This window comes from Capricornis sumatraensis, chromosome 7 (genome assembly GCF_032405125.1).
Source record: "Capricornis sumatraensis isolate serow.1 chromosome 7, serow.2, whole genome shotgun sequence".
Classification (NCBI taxonomy): domain Eukaryota; kingdom Metazoa; phylum Chordata; class Mammalia; order Artiodactyla; family Bovidae; genus Capricornis; species Capricornis sumatraensis.
In genome coordinates, this window is record NC_091075.1 from 7,422,226 (window position 1) to 7,443,211 (window position 20,986).

The window sequence follows — 20,986 nt, forward strand, 5'->3', positions numbered from 1 at the left end:
AGTGGTACCTCATTGTGGTTTTGATTTGCATTTCCCTAATAATGAGTAATGTTGAGCATCTTTTCATGTGTTTGTTAGCCATCTCTATGTCTTCTTTGGAGAAATGTCTATTTAGTTCTTTGGCCCATTTTTTGATTGGGTCGTTTATTTTTCTGGAATTGAGCTGCATAAGTTGCTTGTATATTTTTGAGATTAGTTGTTTGTCAGTTGCTTCATTTGCTGTTATTTTCTCCCATTCAGAAGGCTGTCTTTTCACCTTGCTTATGTTTTCCTTTGTTGTGCAGAAGCTTTTAATTTTAATTAGATCCCATTTGTTTATTTTTGCTTTTATTTCCAGAATTCTGGGAGGTGGATCATAGAGGATCCTGCTGTGATTTATGTCTGAGAGTGTTTTGCCTATGTTCTCCTCTAGGAGTTTTATAGTTTCTGGTCTTACATTTAGATCTTTAATCCATTTTGAGTTTATTTTTGTGTGCGGTGTTAGAAAGTGATCTAGTTTCATTCTTTTACAAGTGGTTGACTAGTTTTCCCAGCACCACTTGTTAAAGAGATTGTCTTTAGTCCATTGTATATTCTTGCCTCCTTTGTCAAAGATAAGGTGTCCATATGTGTGTGGATTTATCTCTGGGCTTTCTATTTTGTTCCATTGATCTATATGTCTGTCTTTGTGCCAGTACCATACTGTTTTGATGACTGTGGCTTTGTAGTAGAGCCTGAAGTCAGGCAAGTTGATTCCTCCAGTTCCATTCTTCTTTCTCAAGATTGCTTTGGCAATTCGATGTTTTTTGTATTTCCATACAAATCTTGAAATGATTTGTTCTAGTTCTGTGAAAAATATGGCTGGTAGCTTGATAGGGATTGCATTGAATTTGTAAATTGCTTTGGGTAGTATACTCATTTTCACTATATTGATTTTTCTGATCCATGAACATGGTATATTTCTCCATCTATTAGTGTCCTCTTTGATTTCTTTCATCAGTGTTTTATAGTTTTCTATATATAGGTCTTTAGTTTCTTTAGGTAGATATATTCCTAAGTATTTTATTCTTTTCACTGCAATGGTGAATGGAATTGTTTCCTTAATTTCTTTTTCTACTTTCTCACTATTAGTGTATAGGAATGCAAGGGATTTCTGTGTGTTGATTTTATATCCTGCAACTTTACTATATTCATTGATGAGCTCTAGTAATTTTCTGGTGGAGTCTTTAGGGTTTTCTATGTAGAGGATCATGTCATCTGCAAACAGTGAAAGTTTTACTTCTTCTTTTCCAATTTGGATTCCTTTTATTTCTTTTTCTGCTCTGATTGCTGTGGCCAAAACTTCCAAAACTATGTTGAATAGTAGCGGCAAAAGTGGGCACCCTTGTCTTGTTCCTGACTTTAGGGGAAATGCTTTCAATTTTTCACCATTGAGGGTAATGTTTGCTGTGGGTTTGTCATATATAGCTTTTATTATGTTGAGGTATGTTCCTTCTATTCCTGCTTTCTGGAGAGTTTTTATCATAAATGGATGTTGAATTTTGTCAAAGGCCTTCTCTGCATCTATTGAGTTAATCATATGGTTTTTATTTTTTAATTTGTTAATGTGGTGAATTACATTGATTGATTTGCGGATATTGAAGAATCCTTGCATCCCTGGGATAAAGCCCACTTGGTCATGGTGTATGATCTTTTTAATGTGTTGTTGGATTCTGATTCTTGTGATGAAATTTCTTACTCGCTGTGCAAGATACCTTGGGATGGCAAGAACAGGTTACTAGTGTGAGATGAGATACTGATGCTGATAGCAGTGTTTTTATTGAAGACCATTTTCACTAAGTTAATCCACTCAAAATTCATGACAGTGAATATATCTATTTATATGGCTATCCTTCTATACTTTCTGAATTCAAAAATGATTCTTTTGGTGCCTATGAATTTTGGAGGAGCTTCCCCCCGACCCCTGCCTGAAGAAAATGCTCTGTAGTTGCCTTACCACATAAAAGTACCCCTGACTTTCCTGCTGAATCATCCCAGTCAGATTATTGCTTTTCTCTGGATTTGTCTTCATTACATAAATTTGTTCAGAAAGCCTTGAAATCAGAAAATATTCCCATCAGAGAAGTTTTGTGTATGTAAATTTGTCTGTAAATCTGAATTCTGTAATGATATCAAAGTGATGAAGCTAATGAATTTCAAGCCGCCATTGTTTTTTCAGCTGTCTTAAACAGATAGAAATTCTGCTTTTTTATCAGAATGTATTGACCGTCCAAAGAGCTTTGCAAGTAGTTTATTATCCAAAATAATTTTTTTCCTGTTGGATATTTTGAATGACTCTAACTTTGCAGATTTGTTGAAGAATAGTAATTAACTTGAGGGAATTCCCTGGAGGTCCAGTGCTTAGGACTCTACACTTTCACTGTTGAGGCTCCAGGTTTGATCCCTGATCAGGGAACTAGGATCTTGCAACCTGAGCTTTGTGGCCACAGGAAAAAAGAAAAACAGTAGTTATTAGCTTTGTAACAGCCGAACTGACTAATATTCTTGGGCACCTGAGTGAAACCACATGAAAATACATTTGTATATACAGAGAAGGTATGTCTTTTAAAGCAAAGTTTTTTAGTTGGTGTTTCAGTTTGAATCTGTAAGAAGAATTATTATTAAATAGAGTAACATCTGTGAATGCTTGAGGGAAAACTTCATCACCTTGTACTCCTCCTTGACTCTCCTCCTCTCACACTGTATATTCAGTCTGTCAGGAAATGGAGTCAGCTTTCTCTTCATATCATATTCAGAATCTGATTCCTTCTCGCCATCGCCGCTATTTCCCTGCCATAATCCTCTCAAGTTACCATTATCCATGACCTAGGTTAGTGTAATAGCCTCCCACCAAAAGTAAACGGAGGATATTAGTAATCTTTTTACTAATAAGTGCTTTTCTTCTGTAGACACAAATATTTTAGTGCTCACTTTTACTGTGCATTATTTGTAAAATACTGAGCAAATTAGGAGTGTAGGTTATGTCGTGGGATACATGGCAATTCTTGTTCACTTCCTTGAGGAAACCATCTTTGGGGAGACAACCATCTTTGGGGAGACACATTAGAATGTGATTGATCACATGAATTAATGATGAAAACCACAGAAATAAATTGCAGGTGTCCAATTGAAGAGCTCCTAGAATCTATGTGAGTTTAGTAGATTAGAGAAGGTTTCGTGGAGGATGAGCATGAGCTGTGTCTCACATAATGCTGAGGAGTTGCGGCAGGAAGGCCAGGTGACGTGTCTGCAGTTGTATCAATATTAGGTGGAATGAGCTCAGTCTTTTCTGAGAGGCATTACCCTGGTTGGACTGAAGAATAGGAGGCAGGTTCATCTGAAGGATTGTTGGGGGCGAGAGGATGAAGTGGGTTTAGATTAGCAGTTGGGAAGCTGGTGGAGCCACGTTTGGGGACTGGACCGATTCTTTACGTTAGAATCCTGAGCGGGCGTTGGACAGGGGCGCTGGGGCAGATGAGCACAGGAACTGTTGTTATCAGGAAGTCATCTTTATTTTTACCACACCGTGCAGCATGTGGGATGTCAGTGTCCCAACTAGAGACTGAACCTGTGCCCCCTGCAGCGGGAGCACGCTGAGCCTTGACCACTCAATTAGAGCTTAGACGGTGGTTTTGGAGAGTGTCCTGAGTGTTATCTAGAGTGACCTGGTAACAGGTCATCTAGATATCTAGACTCTGTTCTCTAGAGTCCTGATTTGCCCAGGACTCCCTCAGTTTCAGCCCTGAAAACCCCATGTCATGGAAACCCCTTGGGCAAAACACATGGTTGGTCATTTAAGGACAGCATAGTTCAGACAAGCAACTGGTATCAGAGGTACAAACCAGAGTAAAACATTAGCACATTATCAAGTGAACAGAACTTGAGGATCAGAGATCCAGAGCGTTTCAGAGGTCTGATAGGCAGGCAGTGGAGTTGAATTATATAAATATCTTGGCTGACAGAATTTGGGCAAATGAAATTCAGCATTGTCATAGCAACTTTGTTTATGTGACAGTCTAATTTAAACAGATTTTGAAAAACGAATATTTTAATCAATGGTTTTTGAGTTTTGTATAATAAGCAGTAGTTATCAGCAATGGATACTTAACTTGTACCAGGTAACCTTGCTAGATTTTACAGATATTTTCATGTTTAATTCTCACAATCAGCCTATGAGATAGGCAGCATTGTTTTCTTTCCTTTATAGATGAGGAAATTGGTGGTTTGAGACATTAGGCTGTTTGCTTAGTTAACAGCTAATTAACAGTAGAAGGATATTTGAACCCTGGCCAGCCTGAAACTCTTAGCCACTCATTGTGTAGTATCATTTCCTGGTATCAGGAACCTGTTCTGTTTTATTAATTTTTCTCCTTTTACTACAAAAGTAACACTTGTTAACTCTAGGAAAATTGAAACACAGGGACAGCAGAAAACTATGCAAAATACAATTCCTTCTATTTAGAAACAAAGTCTATTGACATCTTTGTTCATATCTTTTTCCTTGGGGGGGGCACATTGATATATAATTTTTTCTATAAAAAATGACATTTGATAAATCTTTTAAAACCAGTTGTTAGACATTTATTCTTTTTCAATGTGTTTTGTTGGATGTTTAGCTTCTTGTAATGTTTTGATACTACAAACAGCTTGCAGTAAGCATAATTAGCTGAAGATGATATACAGATAAAGGAAAATGAAATAAGACTGAGAAACAAAAATTCACAATGATGGACAGTAATGCAAGGGATGCATAATGATTGTAAAATCACTCAGTCTATTTTGTATTTGGATCACCAGTACAGTGAAAATCAGTGACTGAGGAATATTTGCTTTTGAAAAGACCATTTTGTTGAACAGCCCTCTTTCGTTTAAAATTGAATTTCAAAAAAATCACCTAGAGCTGATGCAGGAACCAAAGTAGGACCTCAGCTCCCCGGCAAAATCCCAGGAAGGCGCCTGATCCCTAAAATGTAAATGCAAGTAGTGATTCTGCTGCTGAGGAGTTCACTTCAGGGGTTGGTGTCCGACTCTGTGTGACCCCATGGACTGCAGCACGCCAGGCCTCTTTGTCCATCACCGTCTCCCAGAGCTTACCCAAACTCATGTCCGTTGAGTCGGTGATGGCATCCCACCGTCTCATCCTCTGTCATCTCCTTATCCCCCTGCCTTCAATCGTTCTCTATATCAGGGTCTTTTCCAGTGAGTCAGCTCTTTGCATCAGGTGGCCAAGGTACTGGAGCTTCAGCTTCAGCATTAGTCCTTCCAGTGAATATTCAGGACTGATTTCCTTTAGGATTAACTGGTTGGATCTCCTTGCAGTCCAAGGGACTCTCAAGAGTCTTCTCCAACACCACAGTTCAAAAGCATCAATTCTTCAGCTCTCAGCTTTCTTTATAGTCCAACTCATATCCATACATGACTACGGGAAAAGCCATAGCACTAACTGTATGGAATTTTGTCAGCAAAGTAATGTCTCTGCTTTTTAACGTGCTGTTTAAAAGACCAGAGAATTCTAGAAAAACATCTGCTTCATTGACTACGCTAAAGCCTTTGACTGTGTGGATCACAACAAACTGGACAATTCTTAAAGAGATGGGAGTACCAGACCATCTTACCTGCCTCCTGAGAAACCTCAGGAGGTATGCAGGTCAAGAAGCAACAGTTAGAACCAGACATGGGACAACTGACTGGTTCCAAATTGGGAAAGAAGTACATCATGGCTGTATGTGGTCACCCTGCTCTTCAGCGGACTAAGCCACAAACCACATAACCAGAAATGGTAGCTGAAATAAAGAGAAGTAAATTTCAGGATCAGAATATTACAGCAGGGGCTTCCCTTGTGGCTCAGTGGTAGAGAATCCACGTGCTGATGTAGGAGACACGGGTTTGATCCCTGGTCCGGGAAGATGCCACGGGCTGCTGGAGCAGCTAAGCCTGTGCGCCACCACTAAGGAACCTGTGCTCTAGAGGCTGGGGGCCGCAGCTACTGAAGCCACTGCAGTGAGAGGCCCGGGTGCCAAACTAGAGGAAAGTCTGCGAAGCAGCAGAGACCCACACAGCCATAAAAAAAAAGAATGTTAAAATAGTTATCAAAGCTGGAGGCCATGGCCAGTTAATGACAACTGGGAGTTGATGCTCAGTCCCCGAGTGTTGGGTCAGGCTCTTTAAACTCTCTTGCCAAAGGGCAGGAGATTGGGCCTGGGATGAGCCTGAAAGAGAAATTCGCTCAGTTGTGTTCAACTCTTTGATACCCCATGAACTATACAGTCCATGGAATTCTCCAGGCCAGAATACTGAAGTGTGTAGCTTTTCCCTTCTCCAGGGGATCTTCTCAACCCAGGGATCGAACCCAGGTCTCCTGCATTGCAGGTGGATTGTTTACCAGCTGAGCCACAAAGGAAGCCCAAGAATACTGGAGTGGATAGCCTATCCCTTTTCCAGTGGATGTTCCCGACCCAGGAATCAAACCTGGGTCTCCTGCATTGCAGGAGGATTCTTTACCAACTGAGCTATCAGGGGGATGAGCCTATGGGTGGGAAAAAACACCCCAAGAGAGCTTGAGAGAGCTCCAGGGATTGGAAACCTGGCAGGTTCTGACAGCTGGAGGTTTTGAAGAATGATGTAATGAAAGGTTATTGAGTGATTAAATCAACTATGAGTAGGCAAGGAAGCAATTTAAGAGGATGCTTCTTAAATGGCCAATGTAAAGAAAGAGGTTCTTGGTCTGGGTACTGGTAGGAATTATATGTAAAAAAATATCTAAACATCTCCATTAAATAATTAGGTTGGAGACATTACTGTTGTGACATTCCTCCTCTTATCACAAGTTTAGAGTACAGATGGAACATGTAGTTTTGATCCTTGGAGCTTGTAATACTGCCATTACTTTCATTAAATTGAGGCTTTAACTGGTATATTAAAATTTTCTTTTATTACAGAACCCCTAAATAGGTATGCTGTGTCTTATAATTGCAGTTTAAGTTAATGCTATCACATTTTAAAATTAAAAATTATCTTCTCTTGGTGCTTTGAAGATCATCATAAAATTAATGACAAATATACTGTAAAGACATTTCAATTAACTTTCTTGGATATTGATCAGATAAGCACTAAGATTTATAATTATTTTCTGAAGTCTTCATTAGATGAGTCCTTTGTTGCTTTGGATGACTGTTTTAGTAAGTACTTTCCAAACCATGGAAAGTGTTGCTTCTGAGTTAATTTAAAGAGAAATCTTCATTTTGCTTCGTGTCCACATTGGTTTTTTGTTTAACAATGGTATAGAAATTTACTGTGTTCTTAATTAGAAATATCTTTTTTGTGTGTTTCTGGTGATATTAAATTCATGAACTTCCAAGAATCTCTAAATATTATAGAAACTTCCATTTAATTAACTGCAGCTAATGGTTAGATGTGCTTCATTGCTTTGAACTTTTGAGTCAGTCCTCCCTTGCACAGTATTTGATAAATGTGATCATAAGTTCTGTCTCACCATGGAATTTTCTAATATTTATTATTTTCATAATTGCAAAGAAATCTTTGTTGTAAGAAGAAACTGAAATAGTATTCGATATAGACTCTTACTTCTCCCAGCCTCATAATGATAACTCTGTAACAATTTGACACATATTTTCCAGTTTTCCATGCAGTTCTGCTCTGTGTACATGTGTGCATTCTTTACACATCCCTCCTTCTCCTCCCCTCTCCTCTCCTCTCCTTCCCCTCTCTCCCTCCCTAGCTTAGGCTCTGTGGTACTGTCCTAGCAGAGGAGGCTTTGTTCTGTGCTGGATTTCACTCCCTGGTGAACTCATTGTCCTTATTCTTTCCTTCACTTGGTCACCTTGAAAGTTCAGTAAATTCAATCTATGCTTTACTTCTCTTTATCCTCAGCACTCAAACCAGGAGCCCTCCCAGAACAAATCCTCAACTCTGTAAAAGACAACTGTTCTGAGTGTTTCTCCTAGGGCCAGCCAGCTAAGCAGCCCCTTTCTGGCTTCCCTGGCGACTGGCCCCAGGCCCAGAGGGGCTTTGCTGGTTCCAAGTATGAAGTTTCTCTGGGGTTTCCCTAGGCTATTCTTTGCAGCATTCCTCTTCTCGGTCTATTGTGGGTTGAGATTTCTTCTGCATTAGCAACCCTGGCTGATTTCTGTCTCCTTGAGTTTTTTGAAAAATGGTGATATGTTGATGGTAGAACTTGTTTCTTCTTTCTTCTGTTGTTTTAGTGGGATTTAGGTCCACATGATTATGTAGGTACACGATGCTTTGAACCTTGCAGGTGCCTAATCTGTCTTCTGTTTTTGGAAATTTTTTCCGGGTTCATTTGCAGTTTCTCTGGTTTGTGTTATAACTTGACAGTTTTTTTCTTCTTTTAGTTTTGCATTTTATATCAATCATAATTAAATCATTGACACCTCATTGGTCTCTTTTTGGGTTAAAAAATGACATCATTGCTTAACAGATTTATTTTCTACTGCATTTAGGGACCTCCACAAGGTGTTACTGCATGAACCCAATTAATGGTGCAAAATTTGTTTTTAGAAAGTTAAATGGTTGTCCTTATTTCATTTGTTAGGTATAAACGACACTATCTTTGATATATATTTGTGTTTTATTTGCCAGGTGGCTAAATATTGTTAGTTTCCTTTTTTCAATGTTCAGATTTTAAAAAAAGATTTAAAAAAGTAGTAGCAACTTTACATGAGCACATGGGACTCAGTGTATTTTAAAATGATTTCTTACTGTCAGAAATGATTTAGCTTTTTTTTTTATTATTGTGATACATTGATCCTACAACAGCATATATTTTTAATTTTGTCTTAGGAAGGAGAAAACATTTTCTACTTGGCAATTGAAGATATAGAAACAGATACAGAGCTTCTGATTGGCTACCTGGACAGTGACATGGAGGCCGATGAAGAAGAACAGCAAATGATGACAGTGATCAGTGAGGAGGAAGGTAAAAATTCTAAAGGACAATCAACAGCTAGCAGAAAAGATATTAACTCTAACTGGTGGGCCAGAAGAACGCAAGTGGTAGGAGAAATAGAGTTTGAAATGTGCTTGAATCATAATGGCATTGTAATAGTGTGTTCTCAAAATAAAGTGCGGTTTTGTCAGAATTCTCAGAGGGTATCCAGCCGTGAGCCTCTCTTCTAGCAGGGAGGGAATGGTGGGCTGGAGGGGGGATGGATGTGTTCTGCAGGCTGCCAGGGTCCTCGGCAGCTCCCTGCTCTCCCTGGTAGGGGACTAATAATGGGGATTTTTGTGCTCTAGCCCTGACTTTGTCGTTCACCCGTGTTGTAACCGGGCTGGTCACTAGCTCTGAGGCTTGACTTTCTCTTCTGCACATGGGGAAGGGCCAGTGCAGAGGTCCTTTTGGGCCCTGTGGGAGTTTTCCCGGGCCTTGCTCTTGTTTAAGATCCTTTGAGAATCTGGAGCATCTGGAAATGCTCCTCCGTCTGGTGGTGGAGACCCATAGCACTGCAGGGCTGTACCGGCAGGGTCACCGGGAATGCGCAGTGCCTGCGGATGGACTTGCTCCTGTCAGCCCCGCAGCGTAGGAGACGCATGTCGCTTGCTTGTCCTCTGCCAGTGGATATCACTTGTCATCGGGCTTGTTTCTCTCATTTGTGTTTTACTGTTGATCGGTCACAAGGGAATTGTGAAGGGTGGTGTAGGTGTTCACGTTTTGTAAAAAGCTGGTCTTTCTATAGAGTATTTTTCCTTGTGTTCAACAAAGCCACTTCAGAAGTGACATGGGTTTCTTTAGTAACTGTGGTATTAATGTCTTTTATGTGAATTTTCTGTTTTAACTGTATGTCATTGACTGAGAAAGTATGAGTGTTCTGAGTATTTCCAGATTATGCCTCTGTTTAATTTGGCTGGAATATTTAAAAGGAAGATGAGGACAGGCTATCAGTTTTGTCTTTCCAATATGCATTATCTTGTTGGGATGTTAGATTTGGGTTGATGGGAATTATTTCTGTATAATTTTGTGTTTTCTTCATTTTTGTATTTATTTTCAACATTGCCCCAAGAGTATGGTACTACTGTGTCCACTGTTTTACCTTAAAAATAAGTCTCCTACTTTTTAATACCATGACTTATATAATAAAATGTTTTTTTTTGTAAAAAAGAATCAGTGGAAACTTTAATAGCTCTTTAGAATTTAGTTTTGTTTATAAATGCAAAACATAAAATCCCCCAAAGAAAATAACCCCCCAAAATAGATGCAAAAGCAAACAGCAAAAGAAATAAAGAATCCACCCAAATGTCAATCAGTGGAGAGTTTGGTTAAATAAGTAAGTTATGGTACCTTAAAGTTTAAAAAAAAATTGACTTAAGAAAATACTAAGTGGAAAAAGTAGCTGTGTATGAAACTACGTGAAAAGGATGATCATAAAAGTAGCTATTGTTAGACTCTATAAAATACAAATTCACAGAAGATAAGTCAGTCATGGAAAGAGATTTCAATAGTTGTCTCTTCGTTATGGGGTTATTGGTGATGTTTATTCCTTCATATTTTCTGCATTTTATCTAAATCTAACTGTATTTGATAATCAAGAAACATACGTAAGTTAACTCGCGCACTTTGAAATGTGGGGATAGCCGTGGCAGTCCGCGTGGGACTGATGGCTGGAGAGGCAGTGGCACCTCACTCGGCGTGCTGCAGTGAGTGCTGTTTCTGTGACCCTGGCCTTTTTCACATATATGTGAGATTCCCCGTGGTAATTCAGCATAGTTCACCTTGGTTGGGTTTCTCTCTTCTTGCAGCTAAAAGTGAACTCAAGATGACCTATTTCAGGGAAGACTTTGGCTTTCCAGTTCAACGTTTGTAATAACTCTTTGATGTGAAAGGTTAATGTTACAGGGTAGATTAAAAGTTGATTTTGAATTGGTGAAACACAATGGTTTTTAAAAAAATGTTCTCGTAACACTTTCTGTTATTTTTCATGGGCAGCCTATTCATACTTAGAGAGATAATAAAATTTTACTAAGCTGGCACCGTTAGCACAGTTAATTTTGATTTTAAAATGAGGGCAAAACTGAGCAGTTCTTGGCTCTTCATTTTTGTCTCATAATTCTGCTTGCTTGTAAATATGCAGATCGCTTTGGCTGTAAAGAGGACTATGCCTGTCCCCACTGTGAATCGAGTTTTACCAGTGAGGAAATTCTTGCCGAGCATCTTCAGACATTGCACCAGAAACCCACAGAGGAGAAAGAATATAAGTGCAAGAGCTGTGGGAAGAAATTCCCAGTTAAGCAGGCTTTGCAAAGACAGTGCGTACATTAAAGATAATCTCTGAAGTTATAAGCTGATATTTTAACTCTTTTATTTCGTTTGTCTTATAGTTAGTTTCTAACCTGTGTGCCTGTGTGATGGTGTGTGTATAGAAATTAAGCATTCTTTATTGTCATTGTCATTAACTTTTCTTACATTGATTTTTCAAACATTCTGTTTATGAAGTTTAATAATTTTCCATTAAATATTAAGCTCATTGGTGTACTAATCTGAAATCTGATATGCATAATTTAGCTAGTGCTTTGAGGTGGCAGATCGAGTTTGAGTGATCTGCATGTGATACTCCTCTGAAATCAGGTAAAAAAAAAAGTTAACAAAATGGAGAGAGTTTGGAGTGTAAAGAATACAGGGACATTTTGGGAAGCAGTGTTTATTTCATAGCAGTGTTGGAGAAATCACTTTGAAGATGAATATGTACAGGATCTAACGATGAAGTGAATAAAATGGTCCCACCCATTGCTTGACACCCTTTATTATTTTAACTGTATATATTAACAGCATATAAATTTATCCTTTTATTTAAGTATTTTACAGTATCATGAGTTACTAAAAATGAGAAAGCGTATGTATATGTATTTATAAACTTCTATTTTTAACATAATGTCACCTTGCATATGAGCAAGAGATCTTTAACATAGGCTTAATGTTTCATTTTTTATTCATTCAAGTAAAATTTTGAAACATGCTGTATTTCATATTAAAATAATTTTCATATATTTACCCACTTCTGCTTATGATATTTGAGATTAAAAATTTCTGTTCAAAACTTGAAAAACTTGAAAACTTTTATAATGGCAGGAGATTATACATTTAGAAATTCTCTTATACACTTTTAAACAAGCAAAGGCTATATACTTTTTAATGAATATATTTTAAAACTGCATTCTCATCAGTTTTTATTGAATTTATGTTATATGTACTACATCAAGCATACTTTTGCTGAGCTGAGTCTTACTGTTAGGTGCTACTAAAAAGTTTAAGGGCAAAAGATGGAAGAAAAAGAGAGATCATGAATGTGACTTTATTCAAAGTAGAGGTATTTTCATAAGCTTTTGTCGTAGACTTCCAGTTTTTTTTTTGTTTGTTTTTTTCTATTTCCCCCCAGTGTTCTTCAGTGCTCAGCGAAAAGCAGTCTGAAGGATTCCTCACGAAGTTTTCAGTGCTCTGTTTGCAATTCTTCCTTCCGTTCAGCATCGAGGTTTTGTGTCTGAGTTATCAGATGGCTGTTACACGATTGTGGGTCGTTACTGGCATGCATGCTTTCATGCTTCTTAGTGGTTTAGTCTCATATGGCTACAGAATTTGAGTGCTTTCCTTCCTCCCTGCCTAGGTAATGCTTGTAATGACCCTGGAGCTCTACTGGGGAGCATGCATTACAAAAGCCAGCCAGGATGCTAGAAATGAGTAGGTGTCCTCACTGTTTCTTCTCCCTGTTCCCCTGTCCTGCTTGTCTTGCAGTTTTGAACAGCACCAGGAGGCGTGCCAGGGAGATGCCAGGTTTGTGTGTAAGGCGGACAGCTGTGGGAAGAGGCTGAAGAGCAAGGAAGCCCTGAGGAGACACCAGGAGAACGTCCACACCGGTGAGGAGTCATCAGAGGGCCGTGTTTAAAGGGGCCTCCTCTCCCCAGGCGGCTGTGGTCTGTTCTTAATTCTCACTCTCAAGGACAGACCTTGCTTTCCCATTGTATTTCACACAGATGTAGAACTCTGGAAGTGGAATTTTTTTTCTTTCACTGAACATTATTTCTTTGTAAGTTGATTTCAGTGATAGTCATCGTTTTTCCCAATTCTGAATTAATCATAACTGGAAACCTAAGCTAGGATCTGTTTGTGCTTGGTAGCCAGATGTATTAAGAATTAATATTTTAGGTAGTAATTTTAATGCTTCAGCATGTGAAATTTCTCTTATGGTAGATATATTTAAAAATGGCATATTTAAAAACTACTAACTGATGGCTCTTCTGCCTTAATGTTTTCACAGTAAAATTAATTTTTAAAAAACTCTTACATTTCTCCTATATTGGAGAAGATTACTGGCTACGTTTTGACATGCAAATTGAATATATTTGGATTTATAAAGCAGATACAATTTGTATTTTTTCTAATGGTTAGCTAAACAATAGCTAAACAGTTAGAAGCTTTGTTACTTAGATTTCATCTGCCTAGCATACAGTAAATGGATTTTGGTTTAGGGGTTGAATCTCTTGCACTGAATTGAACAGATTAATATTTTCAGAGTTGATGATTTGTTTCCTTCAGTGTCTTCCTTAAAGGAGACTGAGGTTCATGGCACTTCTCATATCCTTCTATACTGATATTTTTCTCAGGTGATTACTATTGCTGTTGGCTTAAGGGTGGAGATGTCTTTCTAGATAGGAAGAAAGTGTTATTTCTTTTCTTCTACCCTGTTTATTCTCATGTGCAGGGGAAAGGAATAGTTGGAACTCAGCTTCTATTTCCTATGTTTATTCAGTGTCCAAAAAGCGTCTCCTTTAATGCTAGTTGGGAAAGCTCATATGAGCATGACTGCTGGGTCCAACTGCACATCACTGGTTTGGGCTGACACTCAGTACCAGCCATGTATGAAAGCTCAGGGTGGCAGGAGGTATGGCCTTGTGAAATACAGCTTCAGAATGAGGAACAGCACTGAGACTTCACAGTGTCCTGACTTCTCTCTCTCCTTTTGAATGATACATGACTGATGTAGAGAAGATGGCATTTTTCTGAATTCTTTATATTTAGGCCTTTTCTATGTCTGCAAAAGGCAGTCATAACTTTTTGATAGACCTGTCTCTTCATAGTTTTTGCTTTTTAATAGCTGTTATGGTTTAAAATGCTGTTCTTAATTTCCCCCATCATTGTCTGCAATGTATTATAACAAATCTTTTATGTCATTTTTAAAGTTAACTTTGCTGAACTAAGTAAAAAACCAGATGCACACTAAAACTCTGGAAACTTTTGGGCATGTGGTCTTCAGACTGTGCTATAAGCATAATTTCTTTAAGATTTCTTGTAGTTGGTCTTGGATATTAAAATATTACTGATTCTGAAAACTCATGGTGATTTTGTAGGAGTGAATATATACAGGGAAGTTTTTTTATTTTTCTATGTTGTGGATTCTATAAAATATGAAACTTACTGTATTTCAGCCAAAGGCCACATGCATATTTTTTGCTGGAATTGGTACACAGTCTGCCTCTCATTCGTAGCCTCTCTCTTGCTTCTTCTCTTTTGTCTGTGAACTACATGGATATTTGAGGAAAGAATATTCCATATTCAGAATAATGAAAAAAAGCAGTGTTTGTACATATGGTTGTAGAACTCTTTACTCTAGAAAGACAAAGATATTCAAGGAAAGAGAAGGTTGTGCAGCTTTACCACTGACAAGGACAAATGTTCCTTGTTAGGTGATATGAATCGAAGATACTGAGAGGAGAGAAGCTGAATTTTTAAATATGAATCACATTTTTCCATAGCACCTGTAACATATCGTGGGTAGGTTCTCAGATCAGCTCCTGGAGGCACACTTAACTCACATTGTGCTGAAACTCACAGTACTTAAGTAGCTGTGTATTCAGTATTGTTGAATTAATTTTTCATGCATCTCCCACATTAGTTAGTAATGTGTTCCTGACTGTTTTTGAAAGCTGAATTGGAAAGTCAAATATCAGACTTAGCTGAATATAGTAAACTAAACTGGCATAAAGTCTGGTTGTAGCTTTGTAGTTGCTTTGTCCTTAACCCTGGGGAAACTTGTAGGGTGGTGTCCTTTCCAGTTACTCAAGAGGAAGCAGTGAGGGGGTTGATCCCCTTAACCCACCTTAACCATCTTAACCATTTTTTCTCTTTTGATTTGATTCTGTGGTTGCTGACGAGATTTTGATTTCATAGGAGATAACATTTACCTACATTCTCAGGCAAACAGTCATTAACTTTCCCCATATTTCTTCTGAGGACTAGGATTCTAGTTCTGGGATAAAGACTAGAAGCCATGAGGAGGAGAGAAAAGGTTGAAGAGGAGGGATGGTATATTGTCTCTGACTCCAGCTGGTAGAGCAGAGGCAGAAGTACTGGGAAAGGTGAAGTGAGTGATTATGGAAATCTCACTTCTATCTCTAGTCTCTCCCTCAAGCGTGACCTAACTGGTGGGAAAGAAAAAAGGTCTAAACTCAAAAAGTAGCTGGTTTAAGGGATAAGCGGGGACAACAGAGGACTGTGGATTACAGTAAGGTTGTTGTGTTGTTCAGATGCTCAGTTATGTCCGACTCTTTGTGAGCCCATGGACTGCAGCAGGCCAGGCTCCCCTGCTCTCCAACGTCTCCAAGAGTTTGCTCGAACTCGTGTGGTAATGAGTCGGTGATGCTATTCAACCATCTCATCCTCTGTTGTCTCCTCCTCCTGCCTTCAGGAAAGCCTAGCATCAGGGTCTTTTCCAGTGAGTCAGATCTGGGCATCAGGTGGCCAAAGTACTGGACCTTCAGCTTCAGCATCAGTCCTTCCAATGAATAGTCAGAGTTGATTTCCTTTAGGATGGACTGGTTTGATCTCCTTGCAGTCCAAGGAACTCTCAAGAATCTAATCCAACACCACGGCTCGAAAGCATAAATTCTTTGGCACTCAGCCTTCTTCATGGGCCAACACTCATATCCATACATGACTATTGAAAAAACCATAGCTGTCACTATATGGACCTTTGTCGGCAGTGTGATGTCTCTGCTTTTTAATATACTGTCTCAGTTTGTCATAGCTGTTCTTCCAAGAAACAAGTGTCTGTTAATTTCATGGCTGCAATCACTGTCTGTAGTAATTTTGGAGCCCAAGAATATAAAAGCTGTCACTGTTTTCATTTTTCCCCTTCTATTTGCCATGAAGTGATGGGACCAGATGTCATGATCTTCGTTTTCTGAATGTTGAGTTTTAAGCCAACTTTTTCAGTCTCTTCTTTCACCTTCATCAAGAGGCTCTTTAGTTCCTCTTTACTTTCTGCCATAAGGGTGGTGTCATCTGCATATCTGAGGTTATTGATATTTCTCCCGGCAATCTTGATTCCAGCTTATGCTTCTTCCAGCCCAGAGTTTCTCATGATGTACTCTGCATATAAGTTAAATAGGCAGAGTGACAACATACAGCCTTGACGTACTCCTTTCCCAATTTGGAACCAGTCAGTTGTTCCATGTCCAGTTCTAACTGTTGCTTCCTGACCTGCATACAGGTTTCTCAGGAGACAGGTCAGATGGTCTGGTATTCCTATTTCTTTGAGAGTTTTCCATAGTTTGTTGTGATCCACAAAGTCAAAGGCTTCAGCGTAGTCAATGAAGCAGACTTAGATGATTTTCTAGAATTCTTTGGCTTTTTCTATGATCCGGTGGATGTTTACAATTTGATCTCTGGTTCCTCTGCCTTTTTTAAATTCAGCTTGTGCATCTGGAAGTTCTTGGTTCACATACTTTTGAAGCCTAGCTTGAAGGATGTTACCTTTCTAACATTTGAAATGAGTGAAATTGTGCGGTAGTTTGAACATTCTTTGATATTGTCTTTCTTTTGGATTGTAATGAAAACTAATCTTTTCCATTCACATGTCCACTGCAAAGTTTTCCAAATTTGATGACATATTGAGTGGAGCACTTTAATGCATTGTCTTTTATGCAAGCTGGGAAAGAGGGGATATTCTTTTCTCAGTGGCCCTTCATGTTTTAATAGATAGACATAAAGAATTGGTGACCAAATGCATGTTGTAAAATACTCATTTTCTCAGGAGAATTTTGTCCTTTATTGGCCATATTATGTCAATCACCAAGAAAATTTTTCTTGGCTATGCTATTTAACATGTTAAAAATAGTGCATTATATGAAATAAGTATGTTGAATGATAAGACAACAATTCATATGTTACTTTTTCTGAAGGTATTTCTCTCTCATAAACACAGTCTTTAAAAAAAATAATTTTGTTAGCTTGTTTTCTACTGATTTTAGATTTCTTGCAAAAAAAGAGAGAAGGAAAGGACTGGATAGGGTTGAGGTTGTGACAGGAATAGGTGTGGATTAGTCCTTTGGGAGCCAAGTGATGGATGCATAATAGTTCATTTTATTAATTGTTTACTTTATTGATTCTTTGAAATCAATTAAAAGTTGAAAAAATACATATCTGGTATTGTTATTACACTGTATTCGAAAATCTTATTTTATTCATTCTTTTGTTTTCTATAGCCACTGTGAAATTTGAAATGACCTACTATAATTATAATCACTATGAGGAAGACAAAAATTTATCTTTGTAGGATTTGTGTAATATTATGAATGTCATGTAATGTTTTACTATTCTTGATCTTACTTTATTCTGGTTTTTAACATTAAGATGGTTAATTATATACTCAGTGATCTTGCAAGCTTGTAGTGCTGTAAAGAATAACCTATGAATTCCATTTTAAAAAACCCAGCTGATTAAATAAAATATTCTGTTAAATATAGCAAGTGGCAAAATCAGCTTATAAATGAATAAATCCAATGTTTTATGTACACATTTGATTAATTTTAATTTTTCATGAAAGTGTGCTTTACTCTTTTCATACTAAATTAGTATATGCAGAGGTGAAAAGCCCATGTTATGTATGTAGAAAGTAGTATACCAAGCTAAATAGTACTCAGATTTTGAAAGAACCATTTCAAAATATAGCCTATTTTTTATCTGAATTTAATGGATATATTTACAAAACTGACAATTTTGGAGTTACAAGTGAAGAAGATGAAATACCCTTTTAGAAATTATATATCACCTAGAAACACTTATCTAATGCTCCTCTTAATAGTTTCATGTAAATCATGATGGTATTTTATTTTATTTCATTTGTGTTTTTCTTCAGGGGATCCTAAGAAAAAACTCATATGTTCAGTGTGCAATAAAAAGTGTTCTTCAGCATCAAGCCTACAGGAACATAGGAAGGTCAGTAAAATAAAAACTAATGTTCATCATAGTGTAAGATCTTTAATCATAGTGTCTGCCAGGAAAAATTTTAATTGCTTTATATATTATGAAGACAGAGCTTTGTCATTAATTTTATACTAATATACTCTAAGGGGCTTCCCCGGCAGCTTAGCTGGTGAAGGATCCACCTGCAATGCAGGAGACCTCAGTTCGATTCCTGGGTCAGGAAGATCCCCTGGAGAAGTACATGGCAATTCACTCCAGTATTCTTGCCTAGAGAATCCCCATGGACAGAGGAGCCTGGCACGCTACAGTCCATGGGGTCACAGAGTTGGACATGACTGAGAGACTAGGCACACAGTGTACTCTAAAAATCAAGACTGATATACAGAAACGCCAGCTCTTGCAAAATAATAATTTGAGTTGTTTATTGTTATTCAGAATAAGCAGAAATATTTCTTCAATGGAGTATAGTGTCTGAGCCCCTCATTATAACACCTCATGCTGGTTTCATGCTTCACCAGTTGCTGTTTGCTCAGGAAATATTATATATTTGAGGAAACCGCAATATTTTTGTATATTTATAACATACTCTACAGTGACATTTAGCCTGAAATGTATGTGTATTATATTTAAGTCTGGAAAAACAAAGACAAGAGCTCTGTTATTTTGAAGAGCTTAAAGTAATGTACAAAAATGTCAGAGTATTGTCAGCAGAAACAAACGATTACACAGTTGACCCTTGAACAGCGCAGGTTTCGGCTGTGCTGGTCTACTTACAGCATTTTTCAGTTAATACGTATTCCAGTGCTATACAGTCAGGGATTGGTTGAATTTGCAGATGGGGAGGGGTCCACTGTAAAGTTACACAACTTTTCCACTAAAAGGGCAGGTGAGGAGGAGTGGGAGTGGCGGTGCAGTGGGTCTAACCCCCAGACCCCTCTGTTGTTCAGTGGTCAACTGTATTAGGAGAAAATAAATCAAATACATTTTGTAATAAACATAAAACAGTTTACTAAGTTACTATTTTAATATGAAAGTTAACCTGAAAAAAAAGACAGCTATTAACCCTAACAGCATTGGCACTTGTTAATCAAATTTATGACAGAATAGAGTTAAAATAGAATTGAGATTTTTGTTCATATCATGGGATAGTCCAAAAATGTATTTTATCTATTACTATAACAAAGATACAAATGATAATTTCCTGATTTCACATATGGTTTTTTCAGGATATCTATGAGCATATGATACTGTTTTTTAATCATTTAATACTAAAGAGGAGATGGTACCAGTGGAAGTAAAATTTTACATTATAGTTTATAAATTGAATTTGTCTCTTTGTGTATCGATATATTCCAAAATAACTTGACAGATCTTAAAATTCATATGATATTCAGTGCAATATCTTCAACCAATTTAGGCTGTGGATTTAACCTCTAACATATAAGATAGTTAAATTATTAAGATATCTAGGGTTATATCCTGCATGTTAAGTAATTGGATCTTTAGGGAGAAAATATGGAATGAGCAGTGGACAGAGTGAGGACTGTGGGTGTCACAGTCTGTCACTAACCCTCCGTGGAGCACAGGGCCTCTCATTAAGTGTGGCATGGAGCTGACCGGTGTTCTCTAATTCCCTAAGTGCCATGAAACTACTTTGTTTTTTCAGTTTCCAAGAGGTTATCTCATCAGGTTGTTTGAAAATAGAGAGTTCTTCAGGAATTGACATGTAATTCATATTTGAGGACCATGCCTGTCTTCTCTATCATTCCAAATTTAGCATCAGTGCTCCTGGAGCAAGCACTGAAGCTACTTTCTAGAAGTTTAGCGCAGAATCCAATCCAGATACTGCTTCTTTTACGTCTCTCTTTCTCCGCATCACCCTGAAAGCTCCTGAAGCAGAACCTAGTCTGAGACGAAAAAGTGTAAAATCCAGCTGAATAGACATTTTCTAAATATCCTCCTGCTGCTATAATTCTTTGTTTTCTTTCCTTGATTTTAGAAAGTTGAAAATTAAGATGTCTTACCAAATTTCAGATTTTGCCAAGTAGAAAATTTCAGCAAAGTTGGTTGTGGGACATAATTCTGAAAAGTGTCCTCTTTTCCACTTATATTCTTCATAATATAAGAACTTTTCCCCCAGGGAATATCTCTATAGATAGATTTAAATCCCACCAGGTGGTGGAATACAGTCTCCAAGTTGTCTCTGCAGAATGTTAACAACTTGGTAGCTCAGTGTAGCTCTGTGTCCATCACAACATAGCTCCTTTGACTTACCCTTTCTGAACCCACAGGCAGCTTCTACAGACTCCGTTTTTGAGTCTGTTCTTACGGTTGTTGCACTTTAGTCACTAAGTTGTGTCCTACCTTTGCAACCCCATGTACTGTAGCCCACCAGGCTCCTCTGTCTTGGCATTTCCAAGCCAAGAGTACTGAAGCCGTTTGCCGTTTCCTTCTCCAGGGAATCTTTCCAACCCAGGGGTCAAACCCGCATCCCTTGCATTGGCAGGCGGATTCTTTATCTTTGAGCCACCAGGGAAGCCCCATTTTTATAGTTGGGTATGTCTAATGTCTAACAGAGTTTGGTGGTAGTATTTCACCTAAATAGCAGATAGCAATCTATGAATATGCAACATTTACTTTATAGTCTAGACTCACATTCAAAAAACTAAGATCATAGCATCCAGTCCTATTACTTCATGGCAAATAGATAGGGAAAAAGTGGAAACAGTGATAGATTTT

The 20,986-nt window shown here is 38.0% G+C and overlaps 1 protein-coding gene across 3 annotated transcripts in view; it reads left to right on the forward strand.

Moving 5' to 3' along the window:
* Positions 1-20,986, forward strand: part of PRDM5 (PR/SET domain 5) — a 262,625-nt gene that overhangs the window by 102,364 nt on the left and 139,275 nt on the right. For 2 of the 3 annotated variants that reach the window (XM_068975245.1, XM_068975246.1), the window contains exons 4-7: positions 8,839-9,011; positions 11,122-11,298; positions 12,779-12,900; positions 18,180-18,259. In XM_068975245.1, coding sequence (XP_068831346.1) covers positions 8,839-9,011; positions 11,122-11,298; positions 12,779-12,900; positions 18,180-18,259 — 552 coding nt within the window. Of the gene's footprint in view, positions 1-8,838; positions 9,012-11,121; positions 11,299-12,425; positions 12,519-12,778; positions 12,901-18,179; positions 18,260-20,986 lie in introns of all 3 variants that reach the window. The other variant, XM_068975244.1, reaches the window with a different exon arrangement.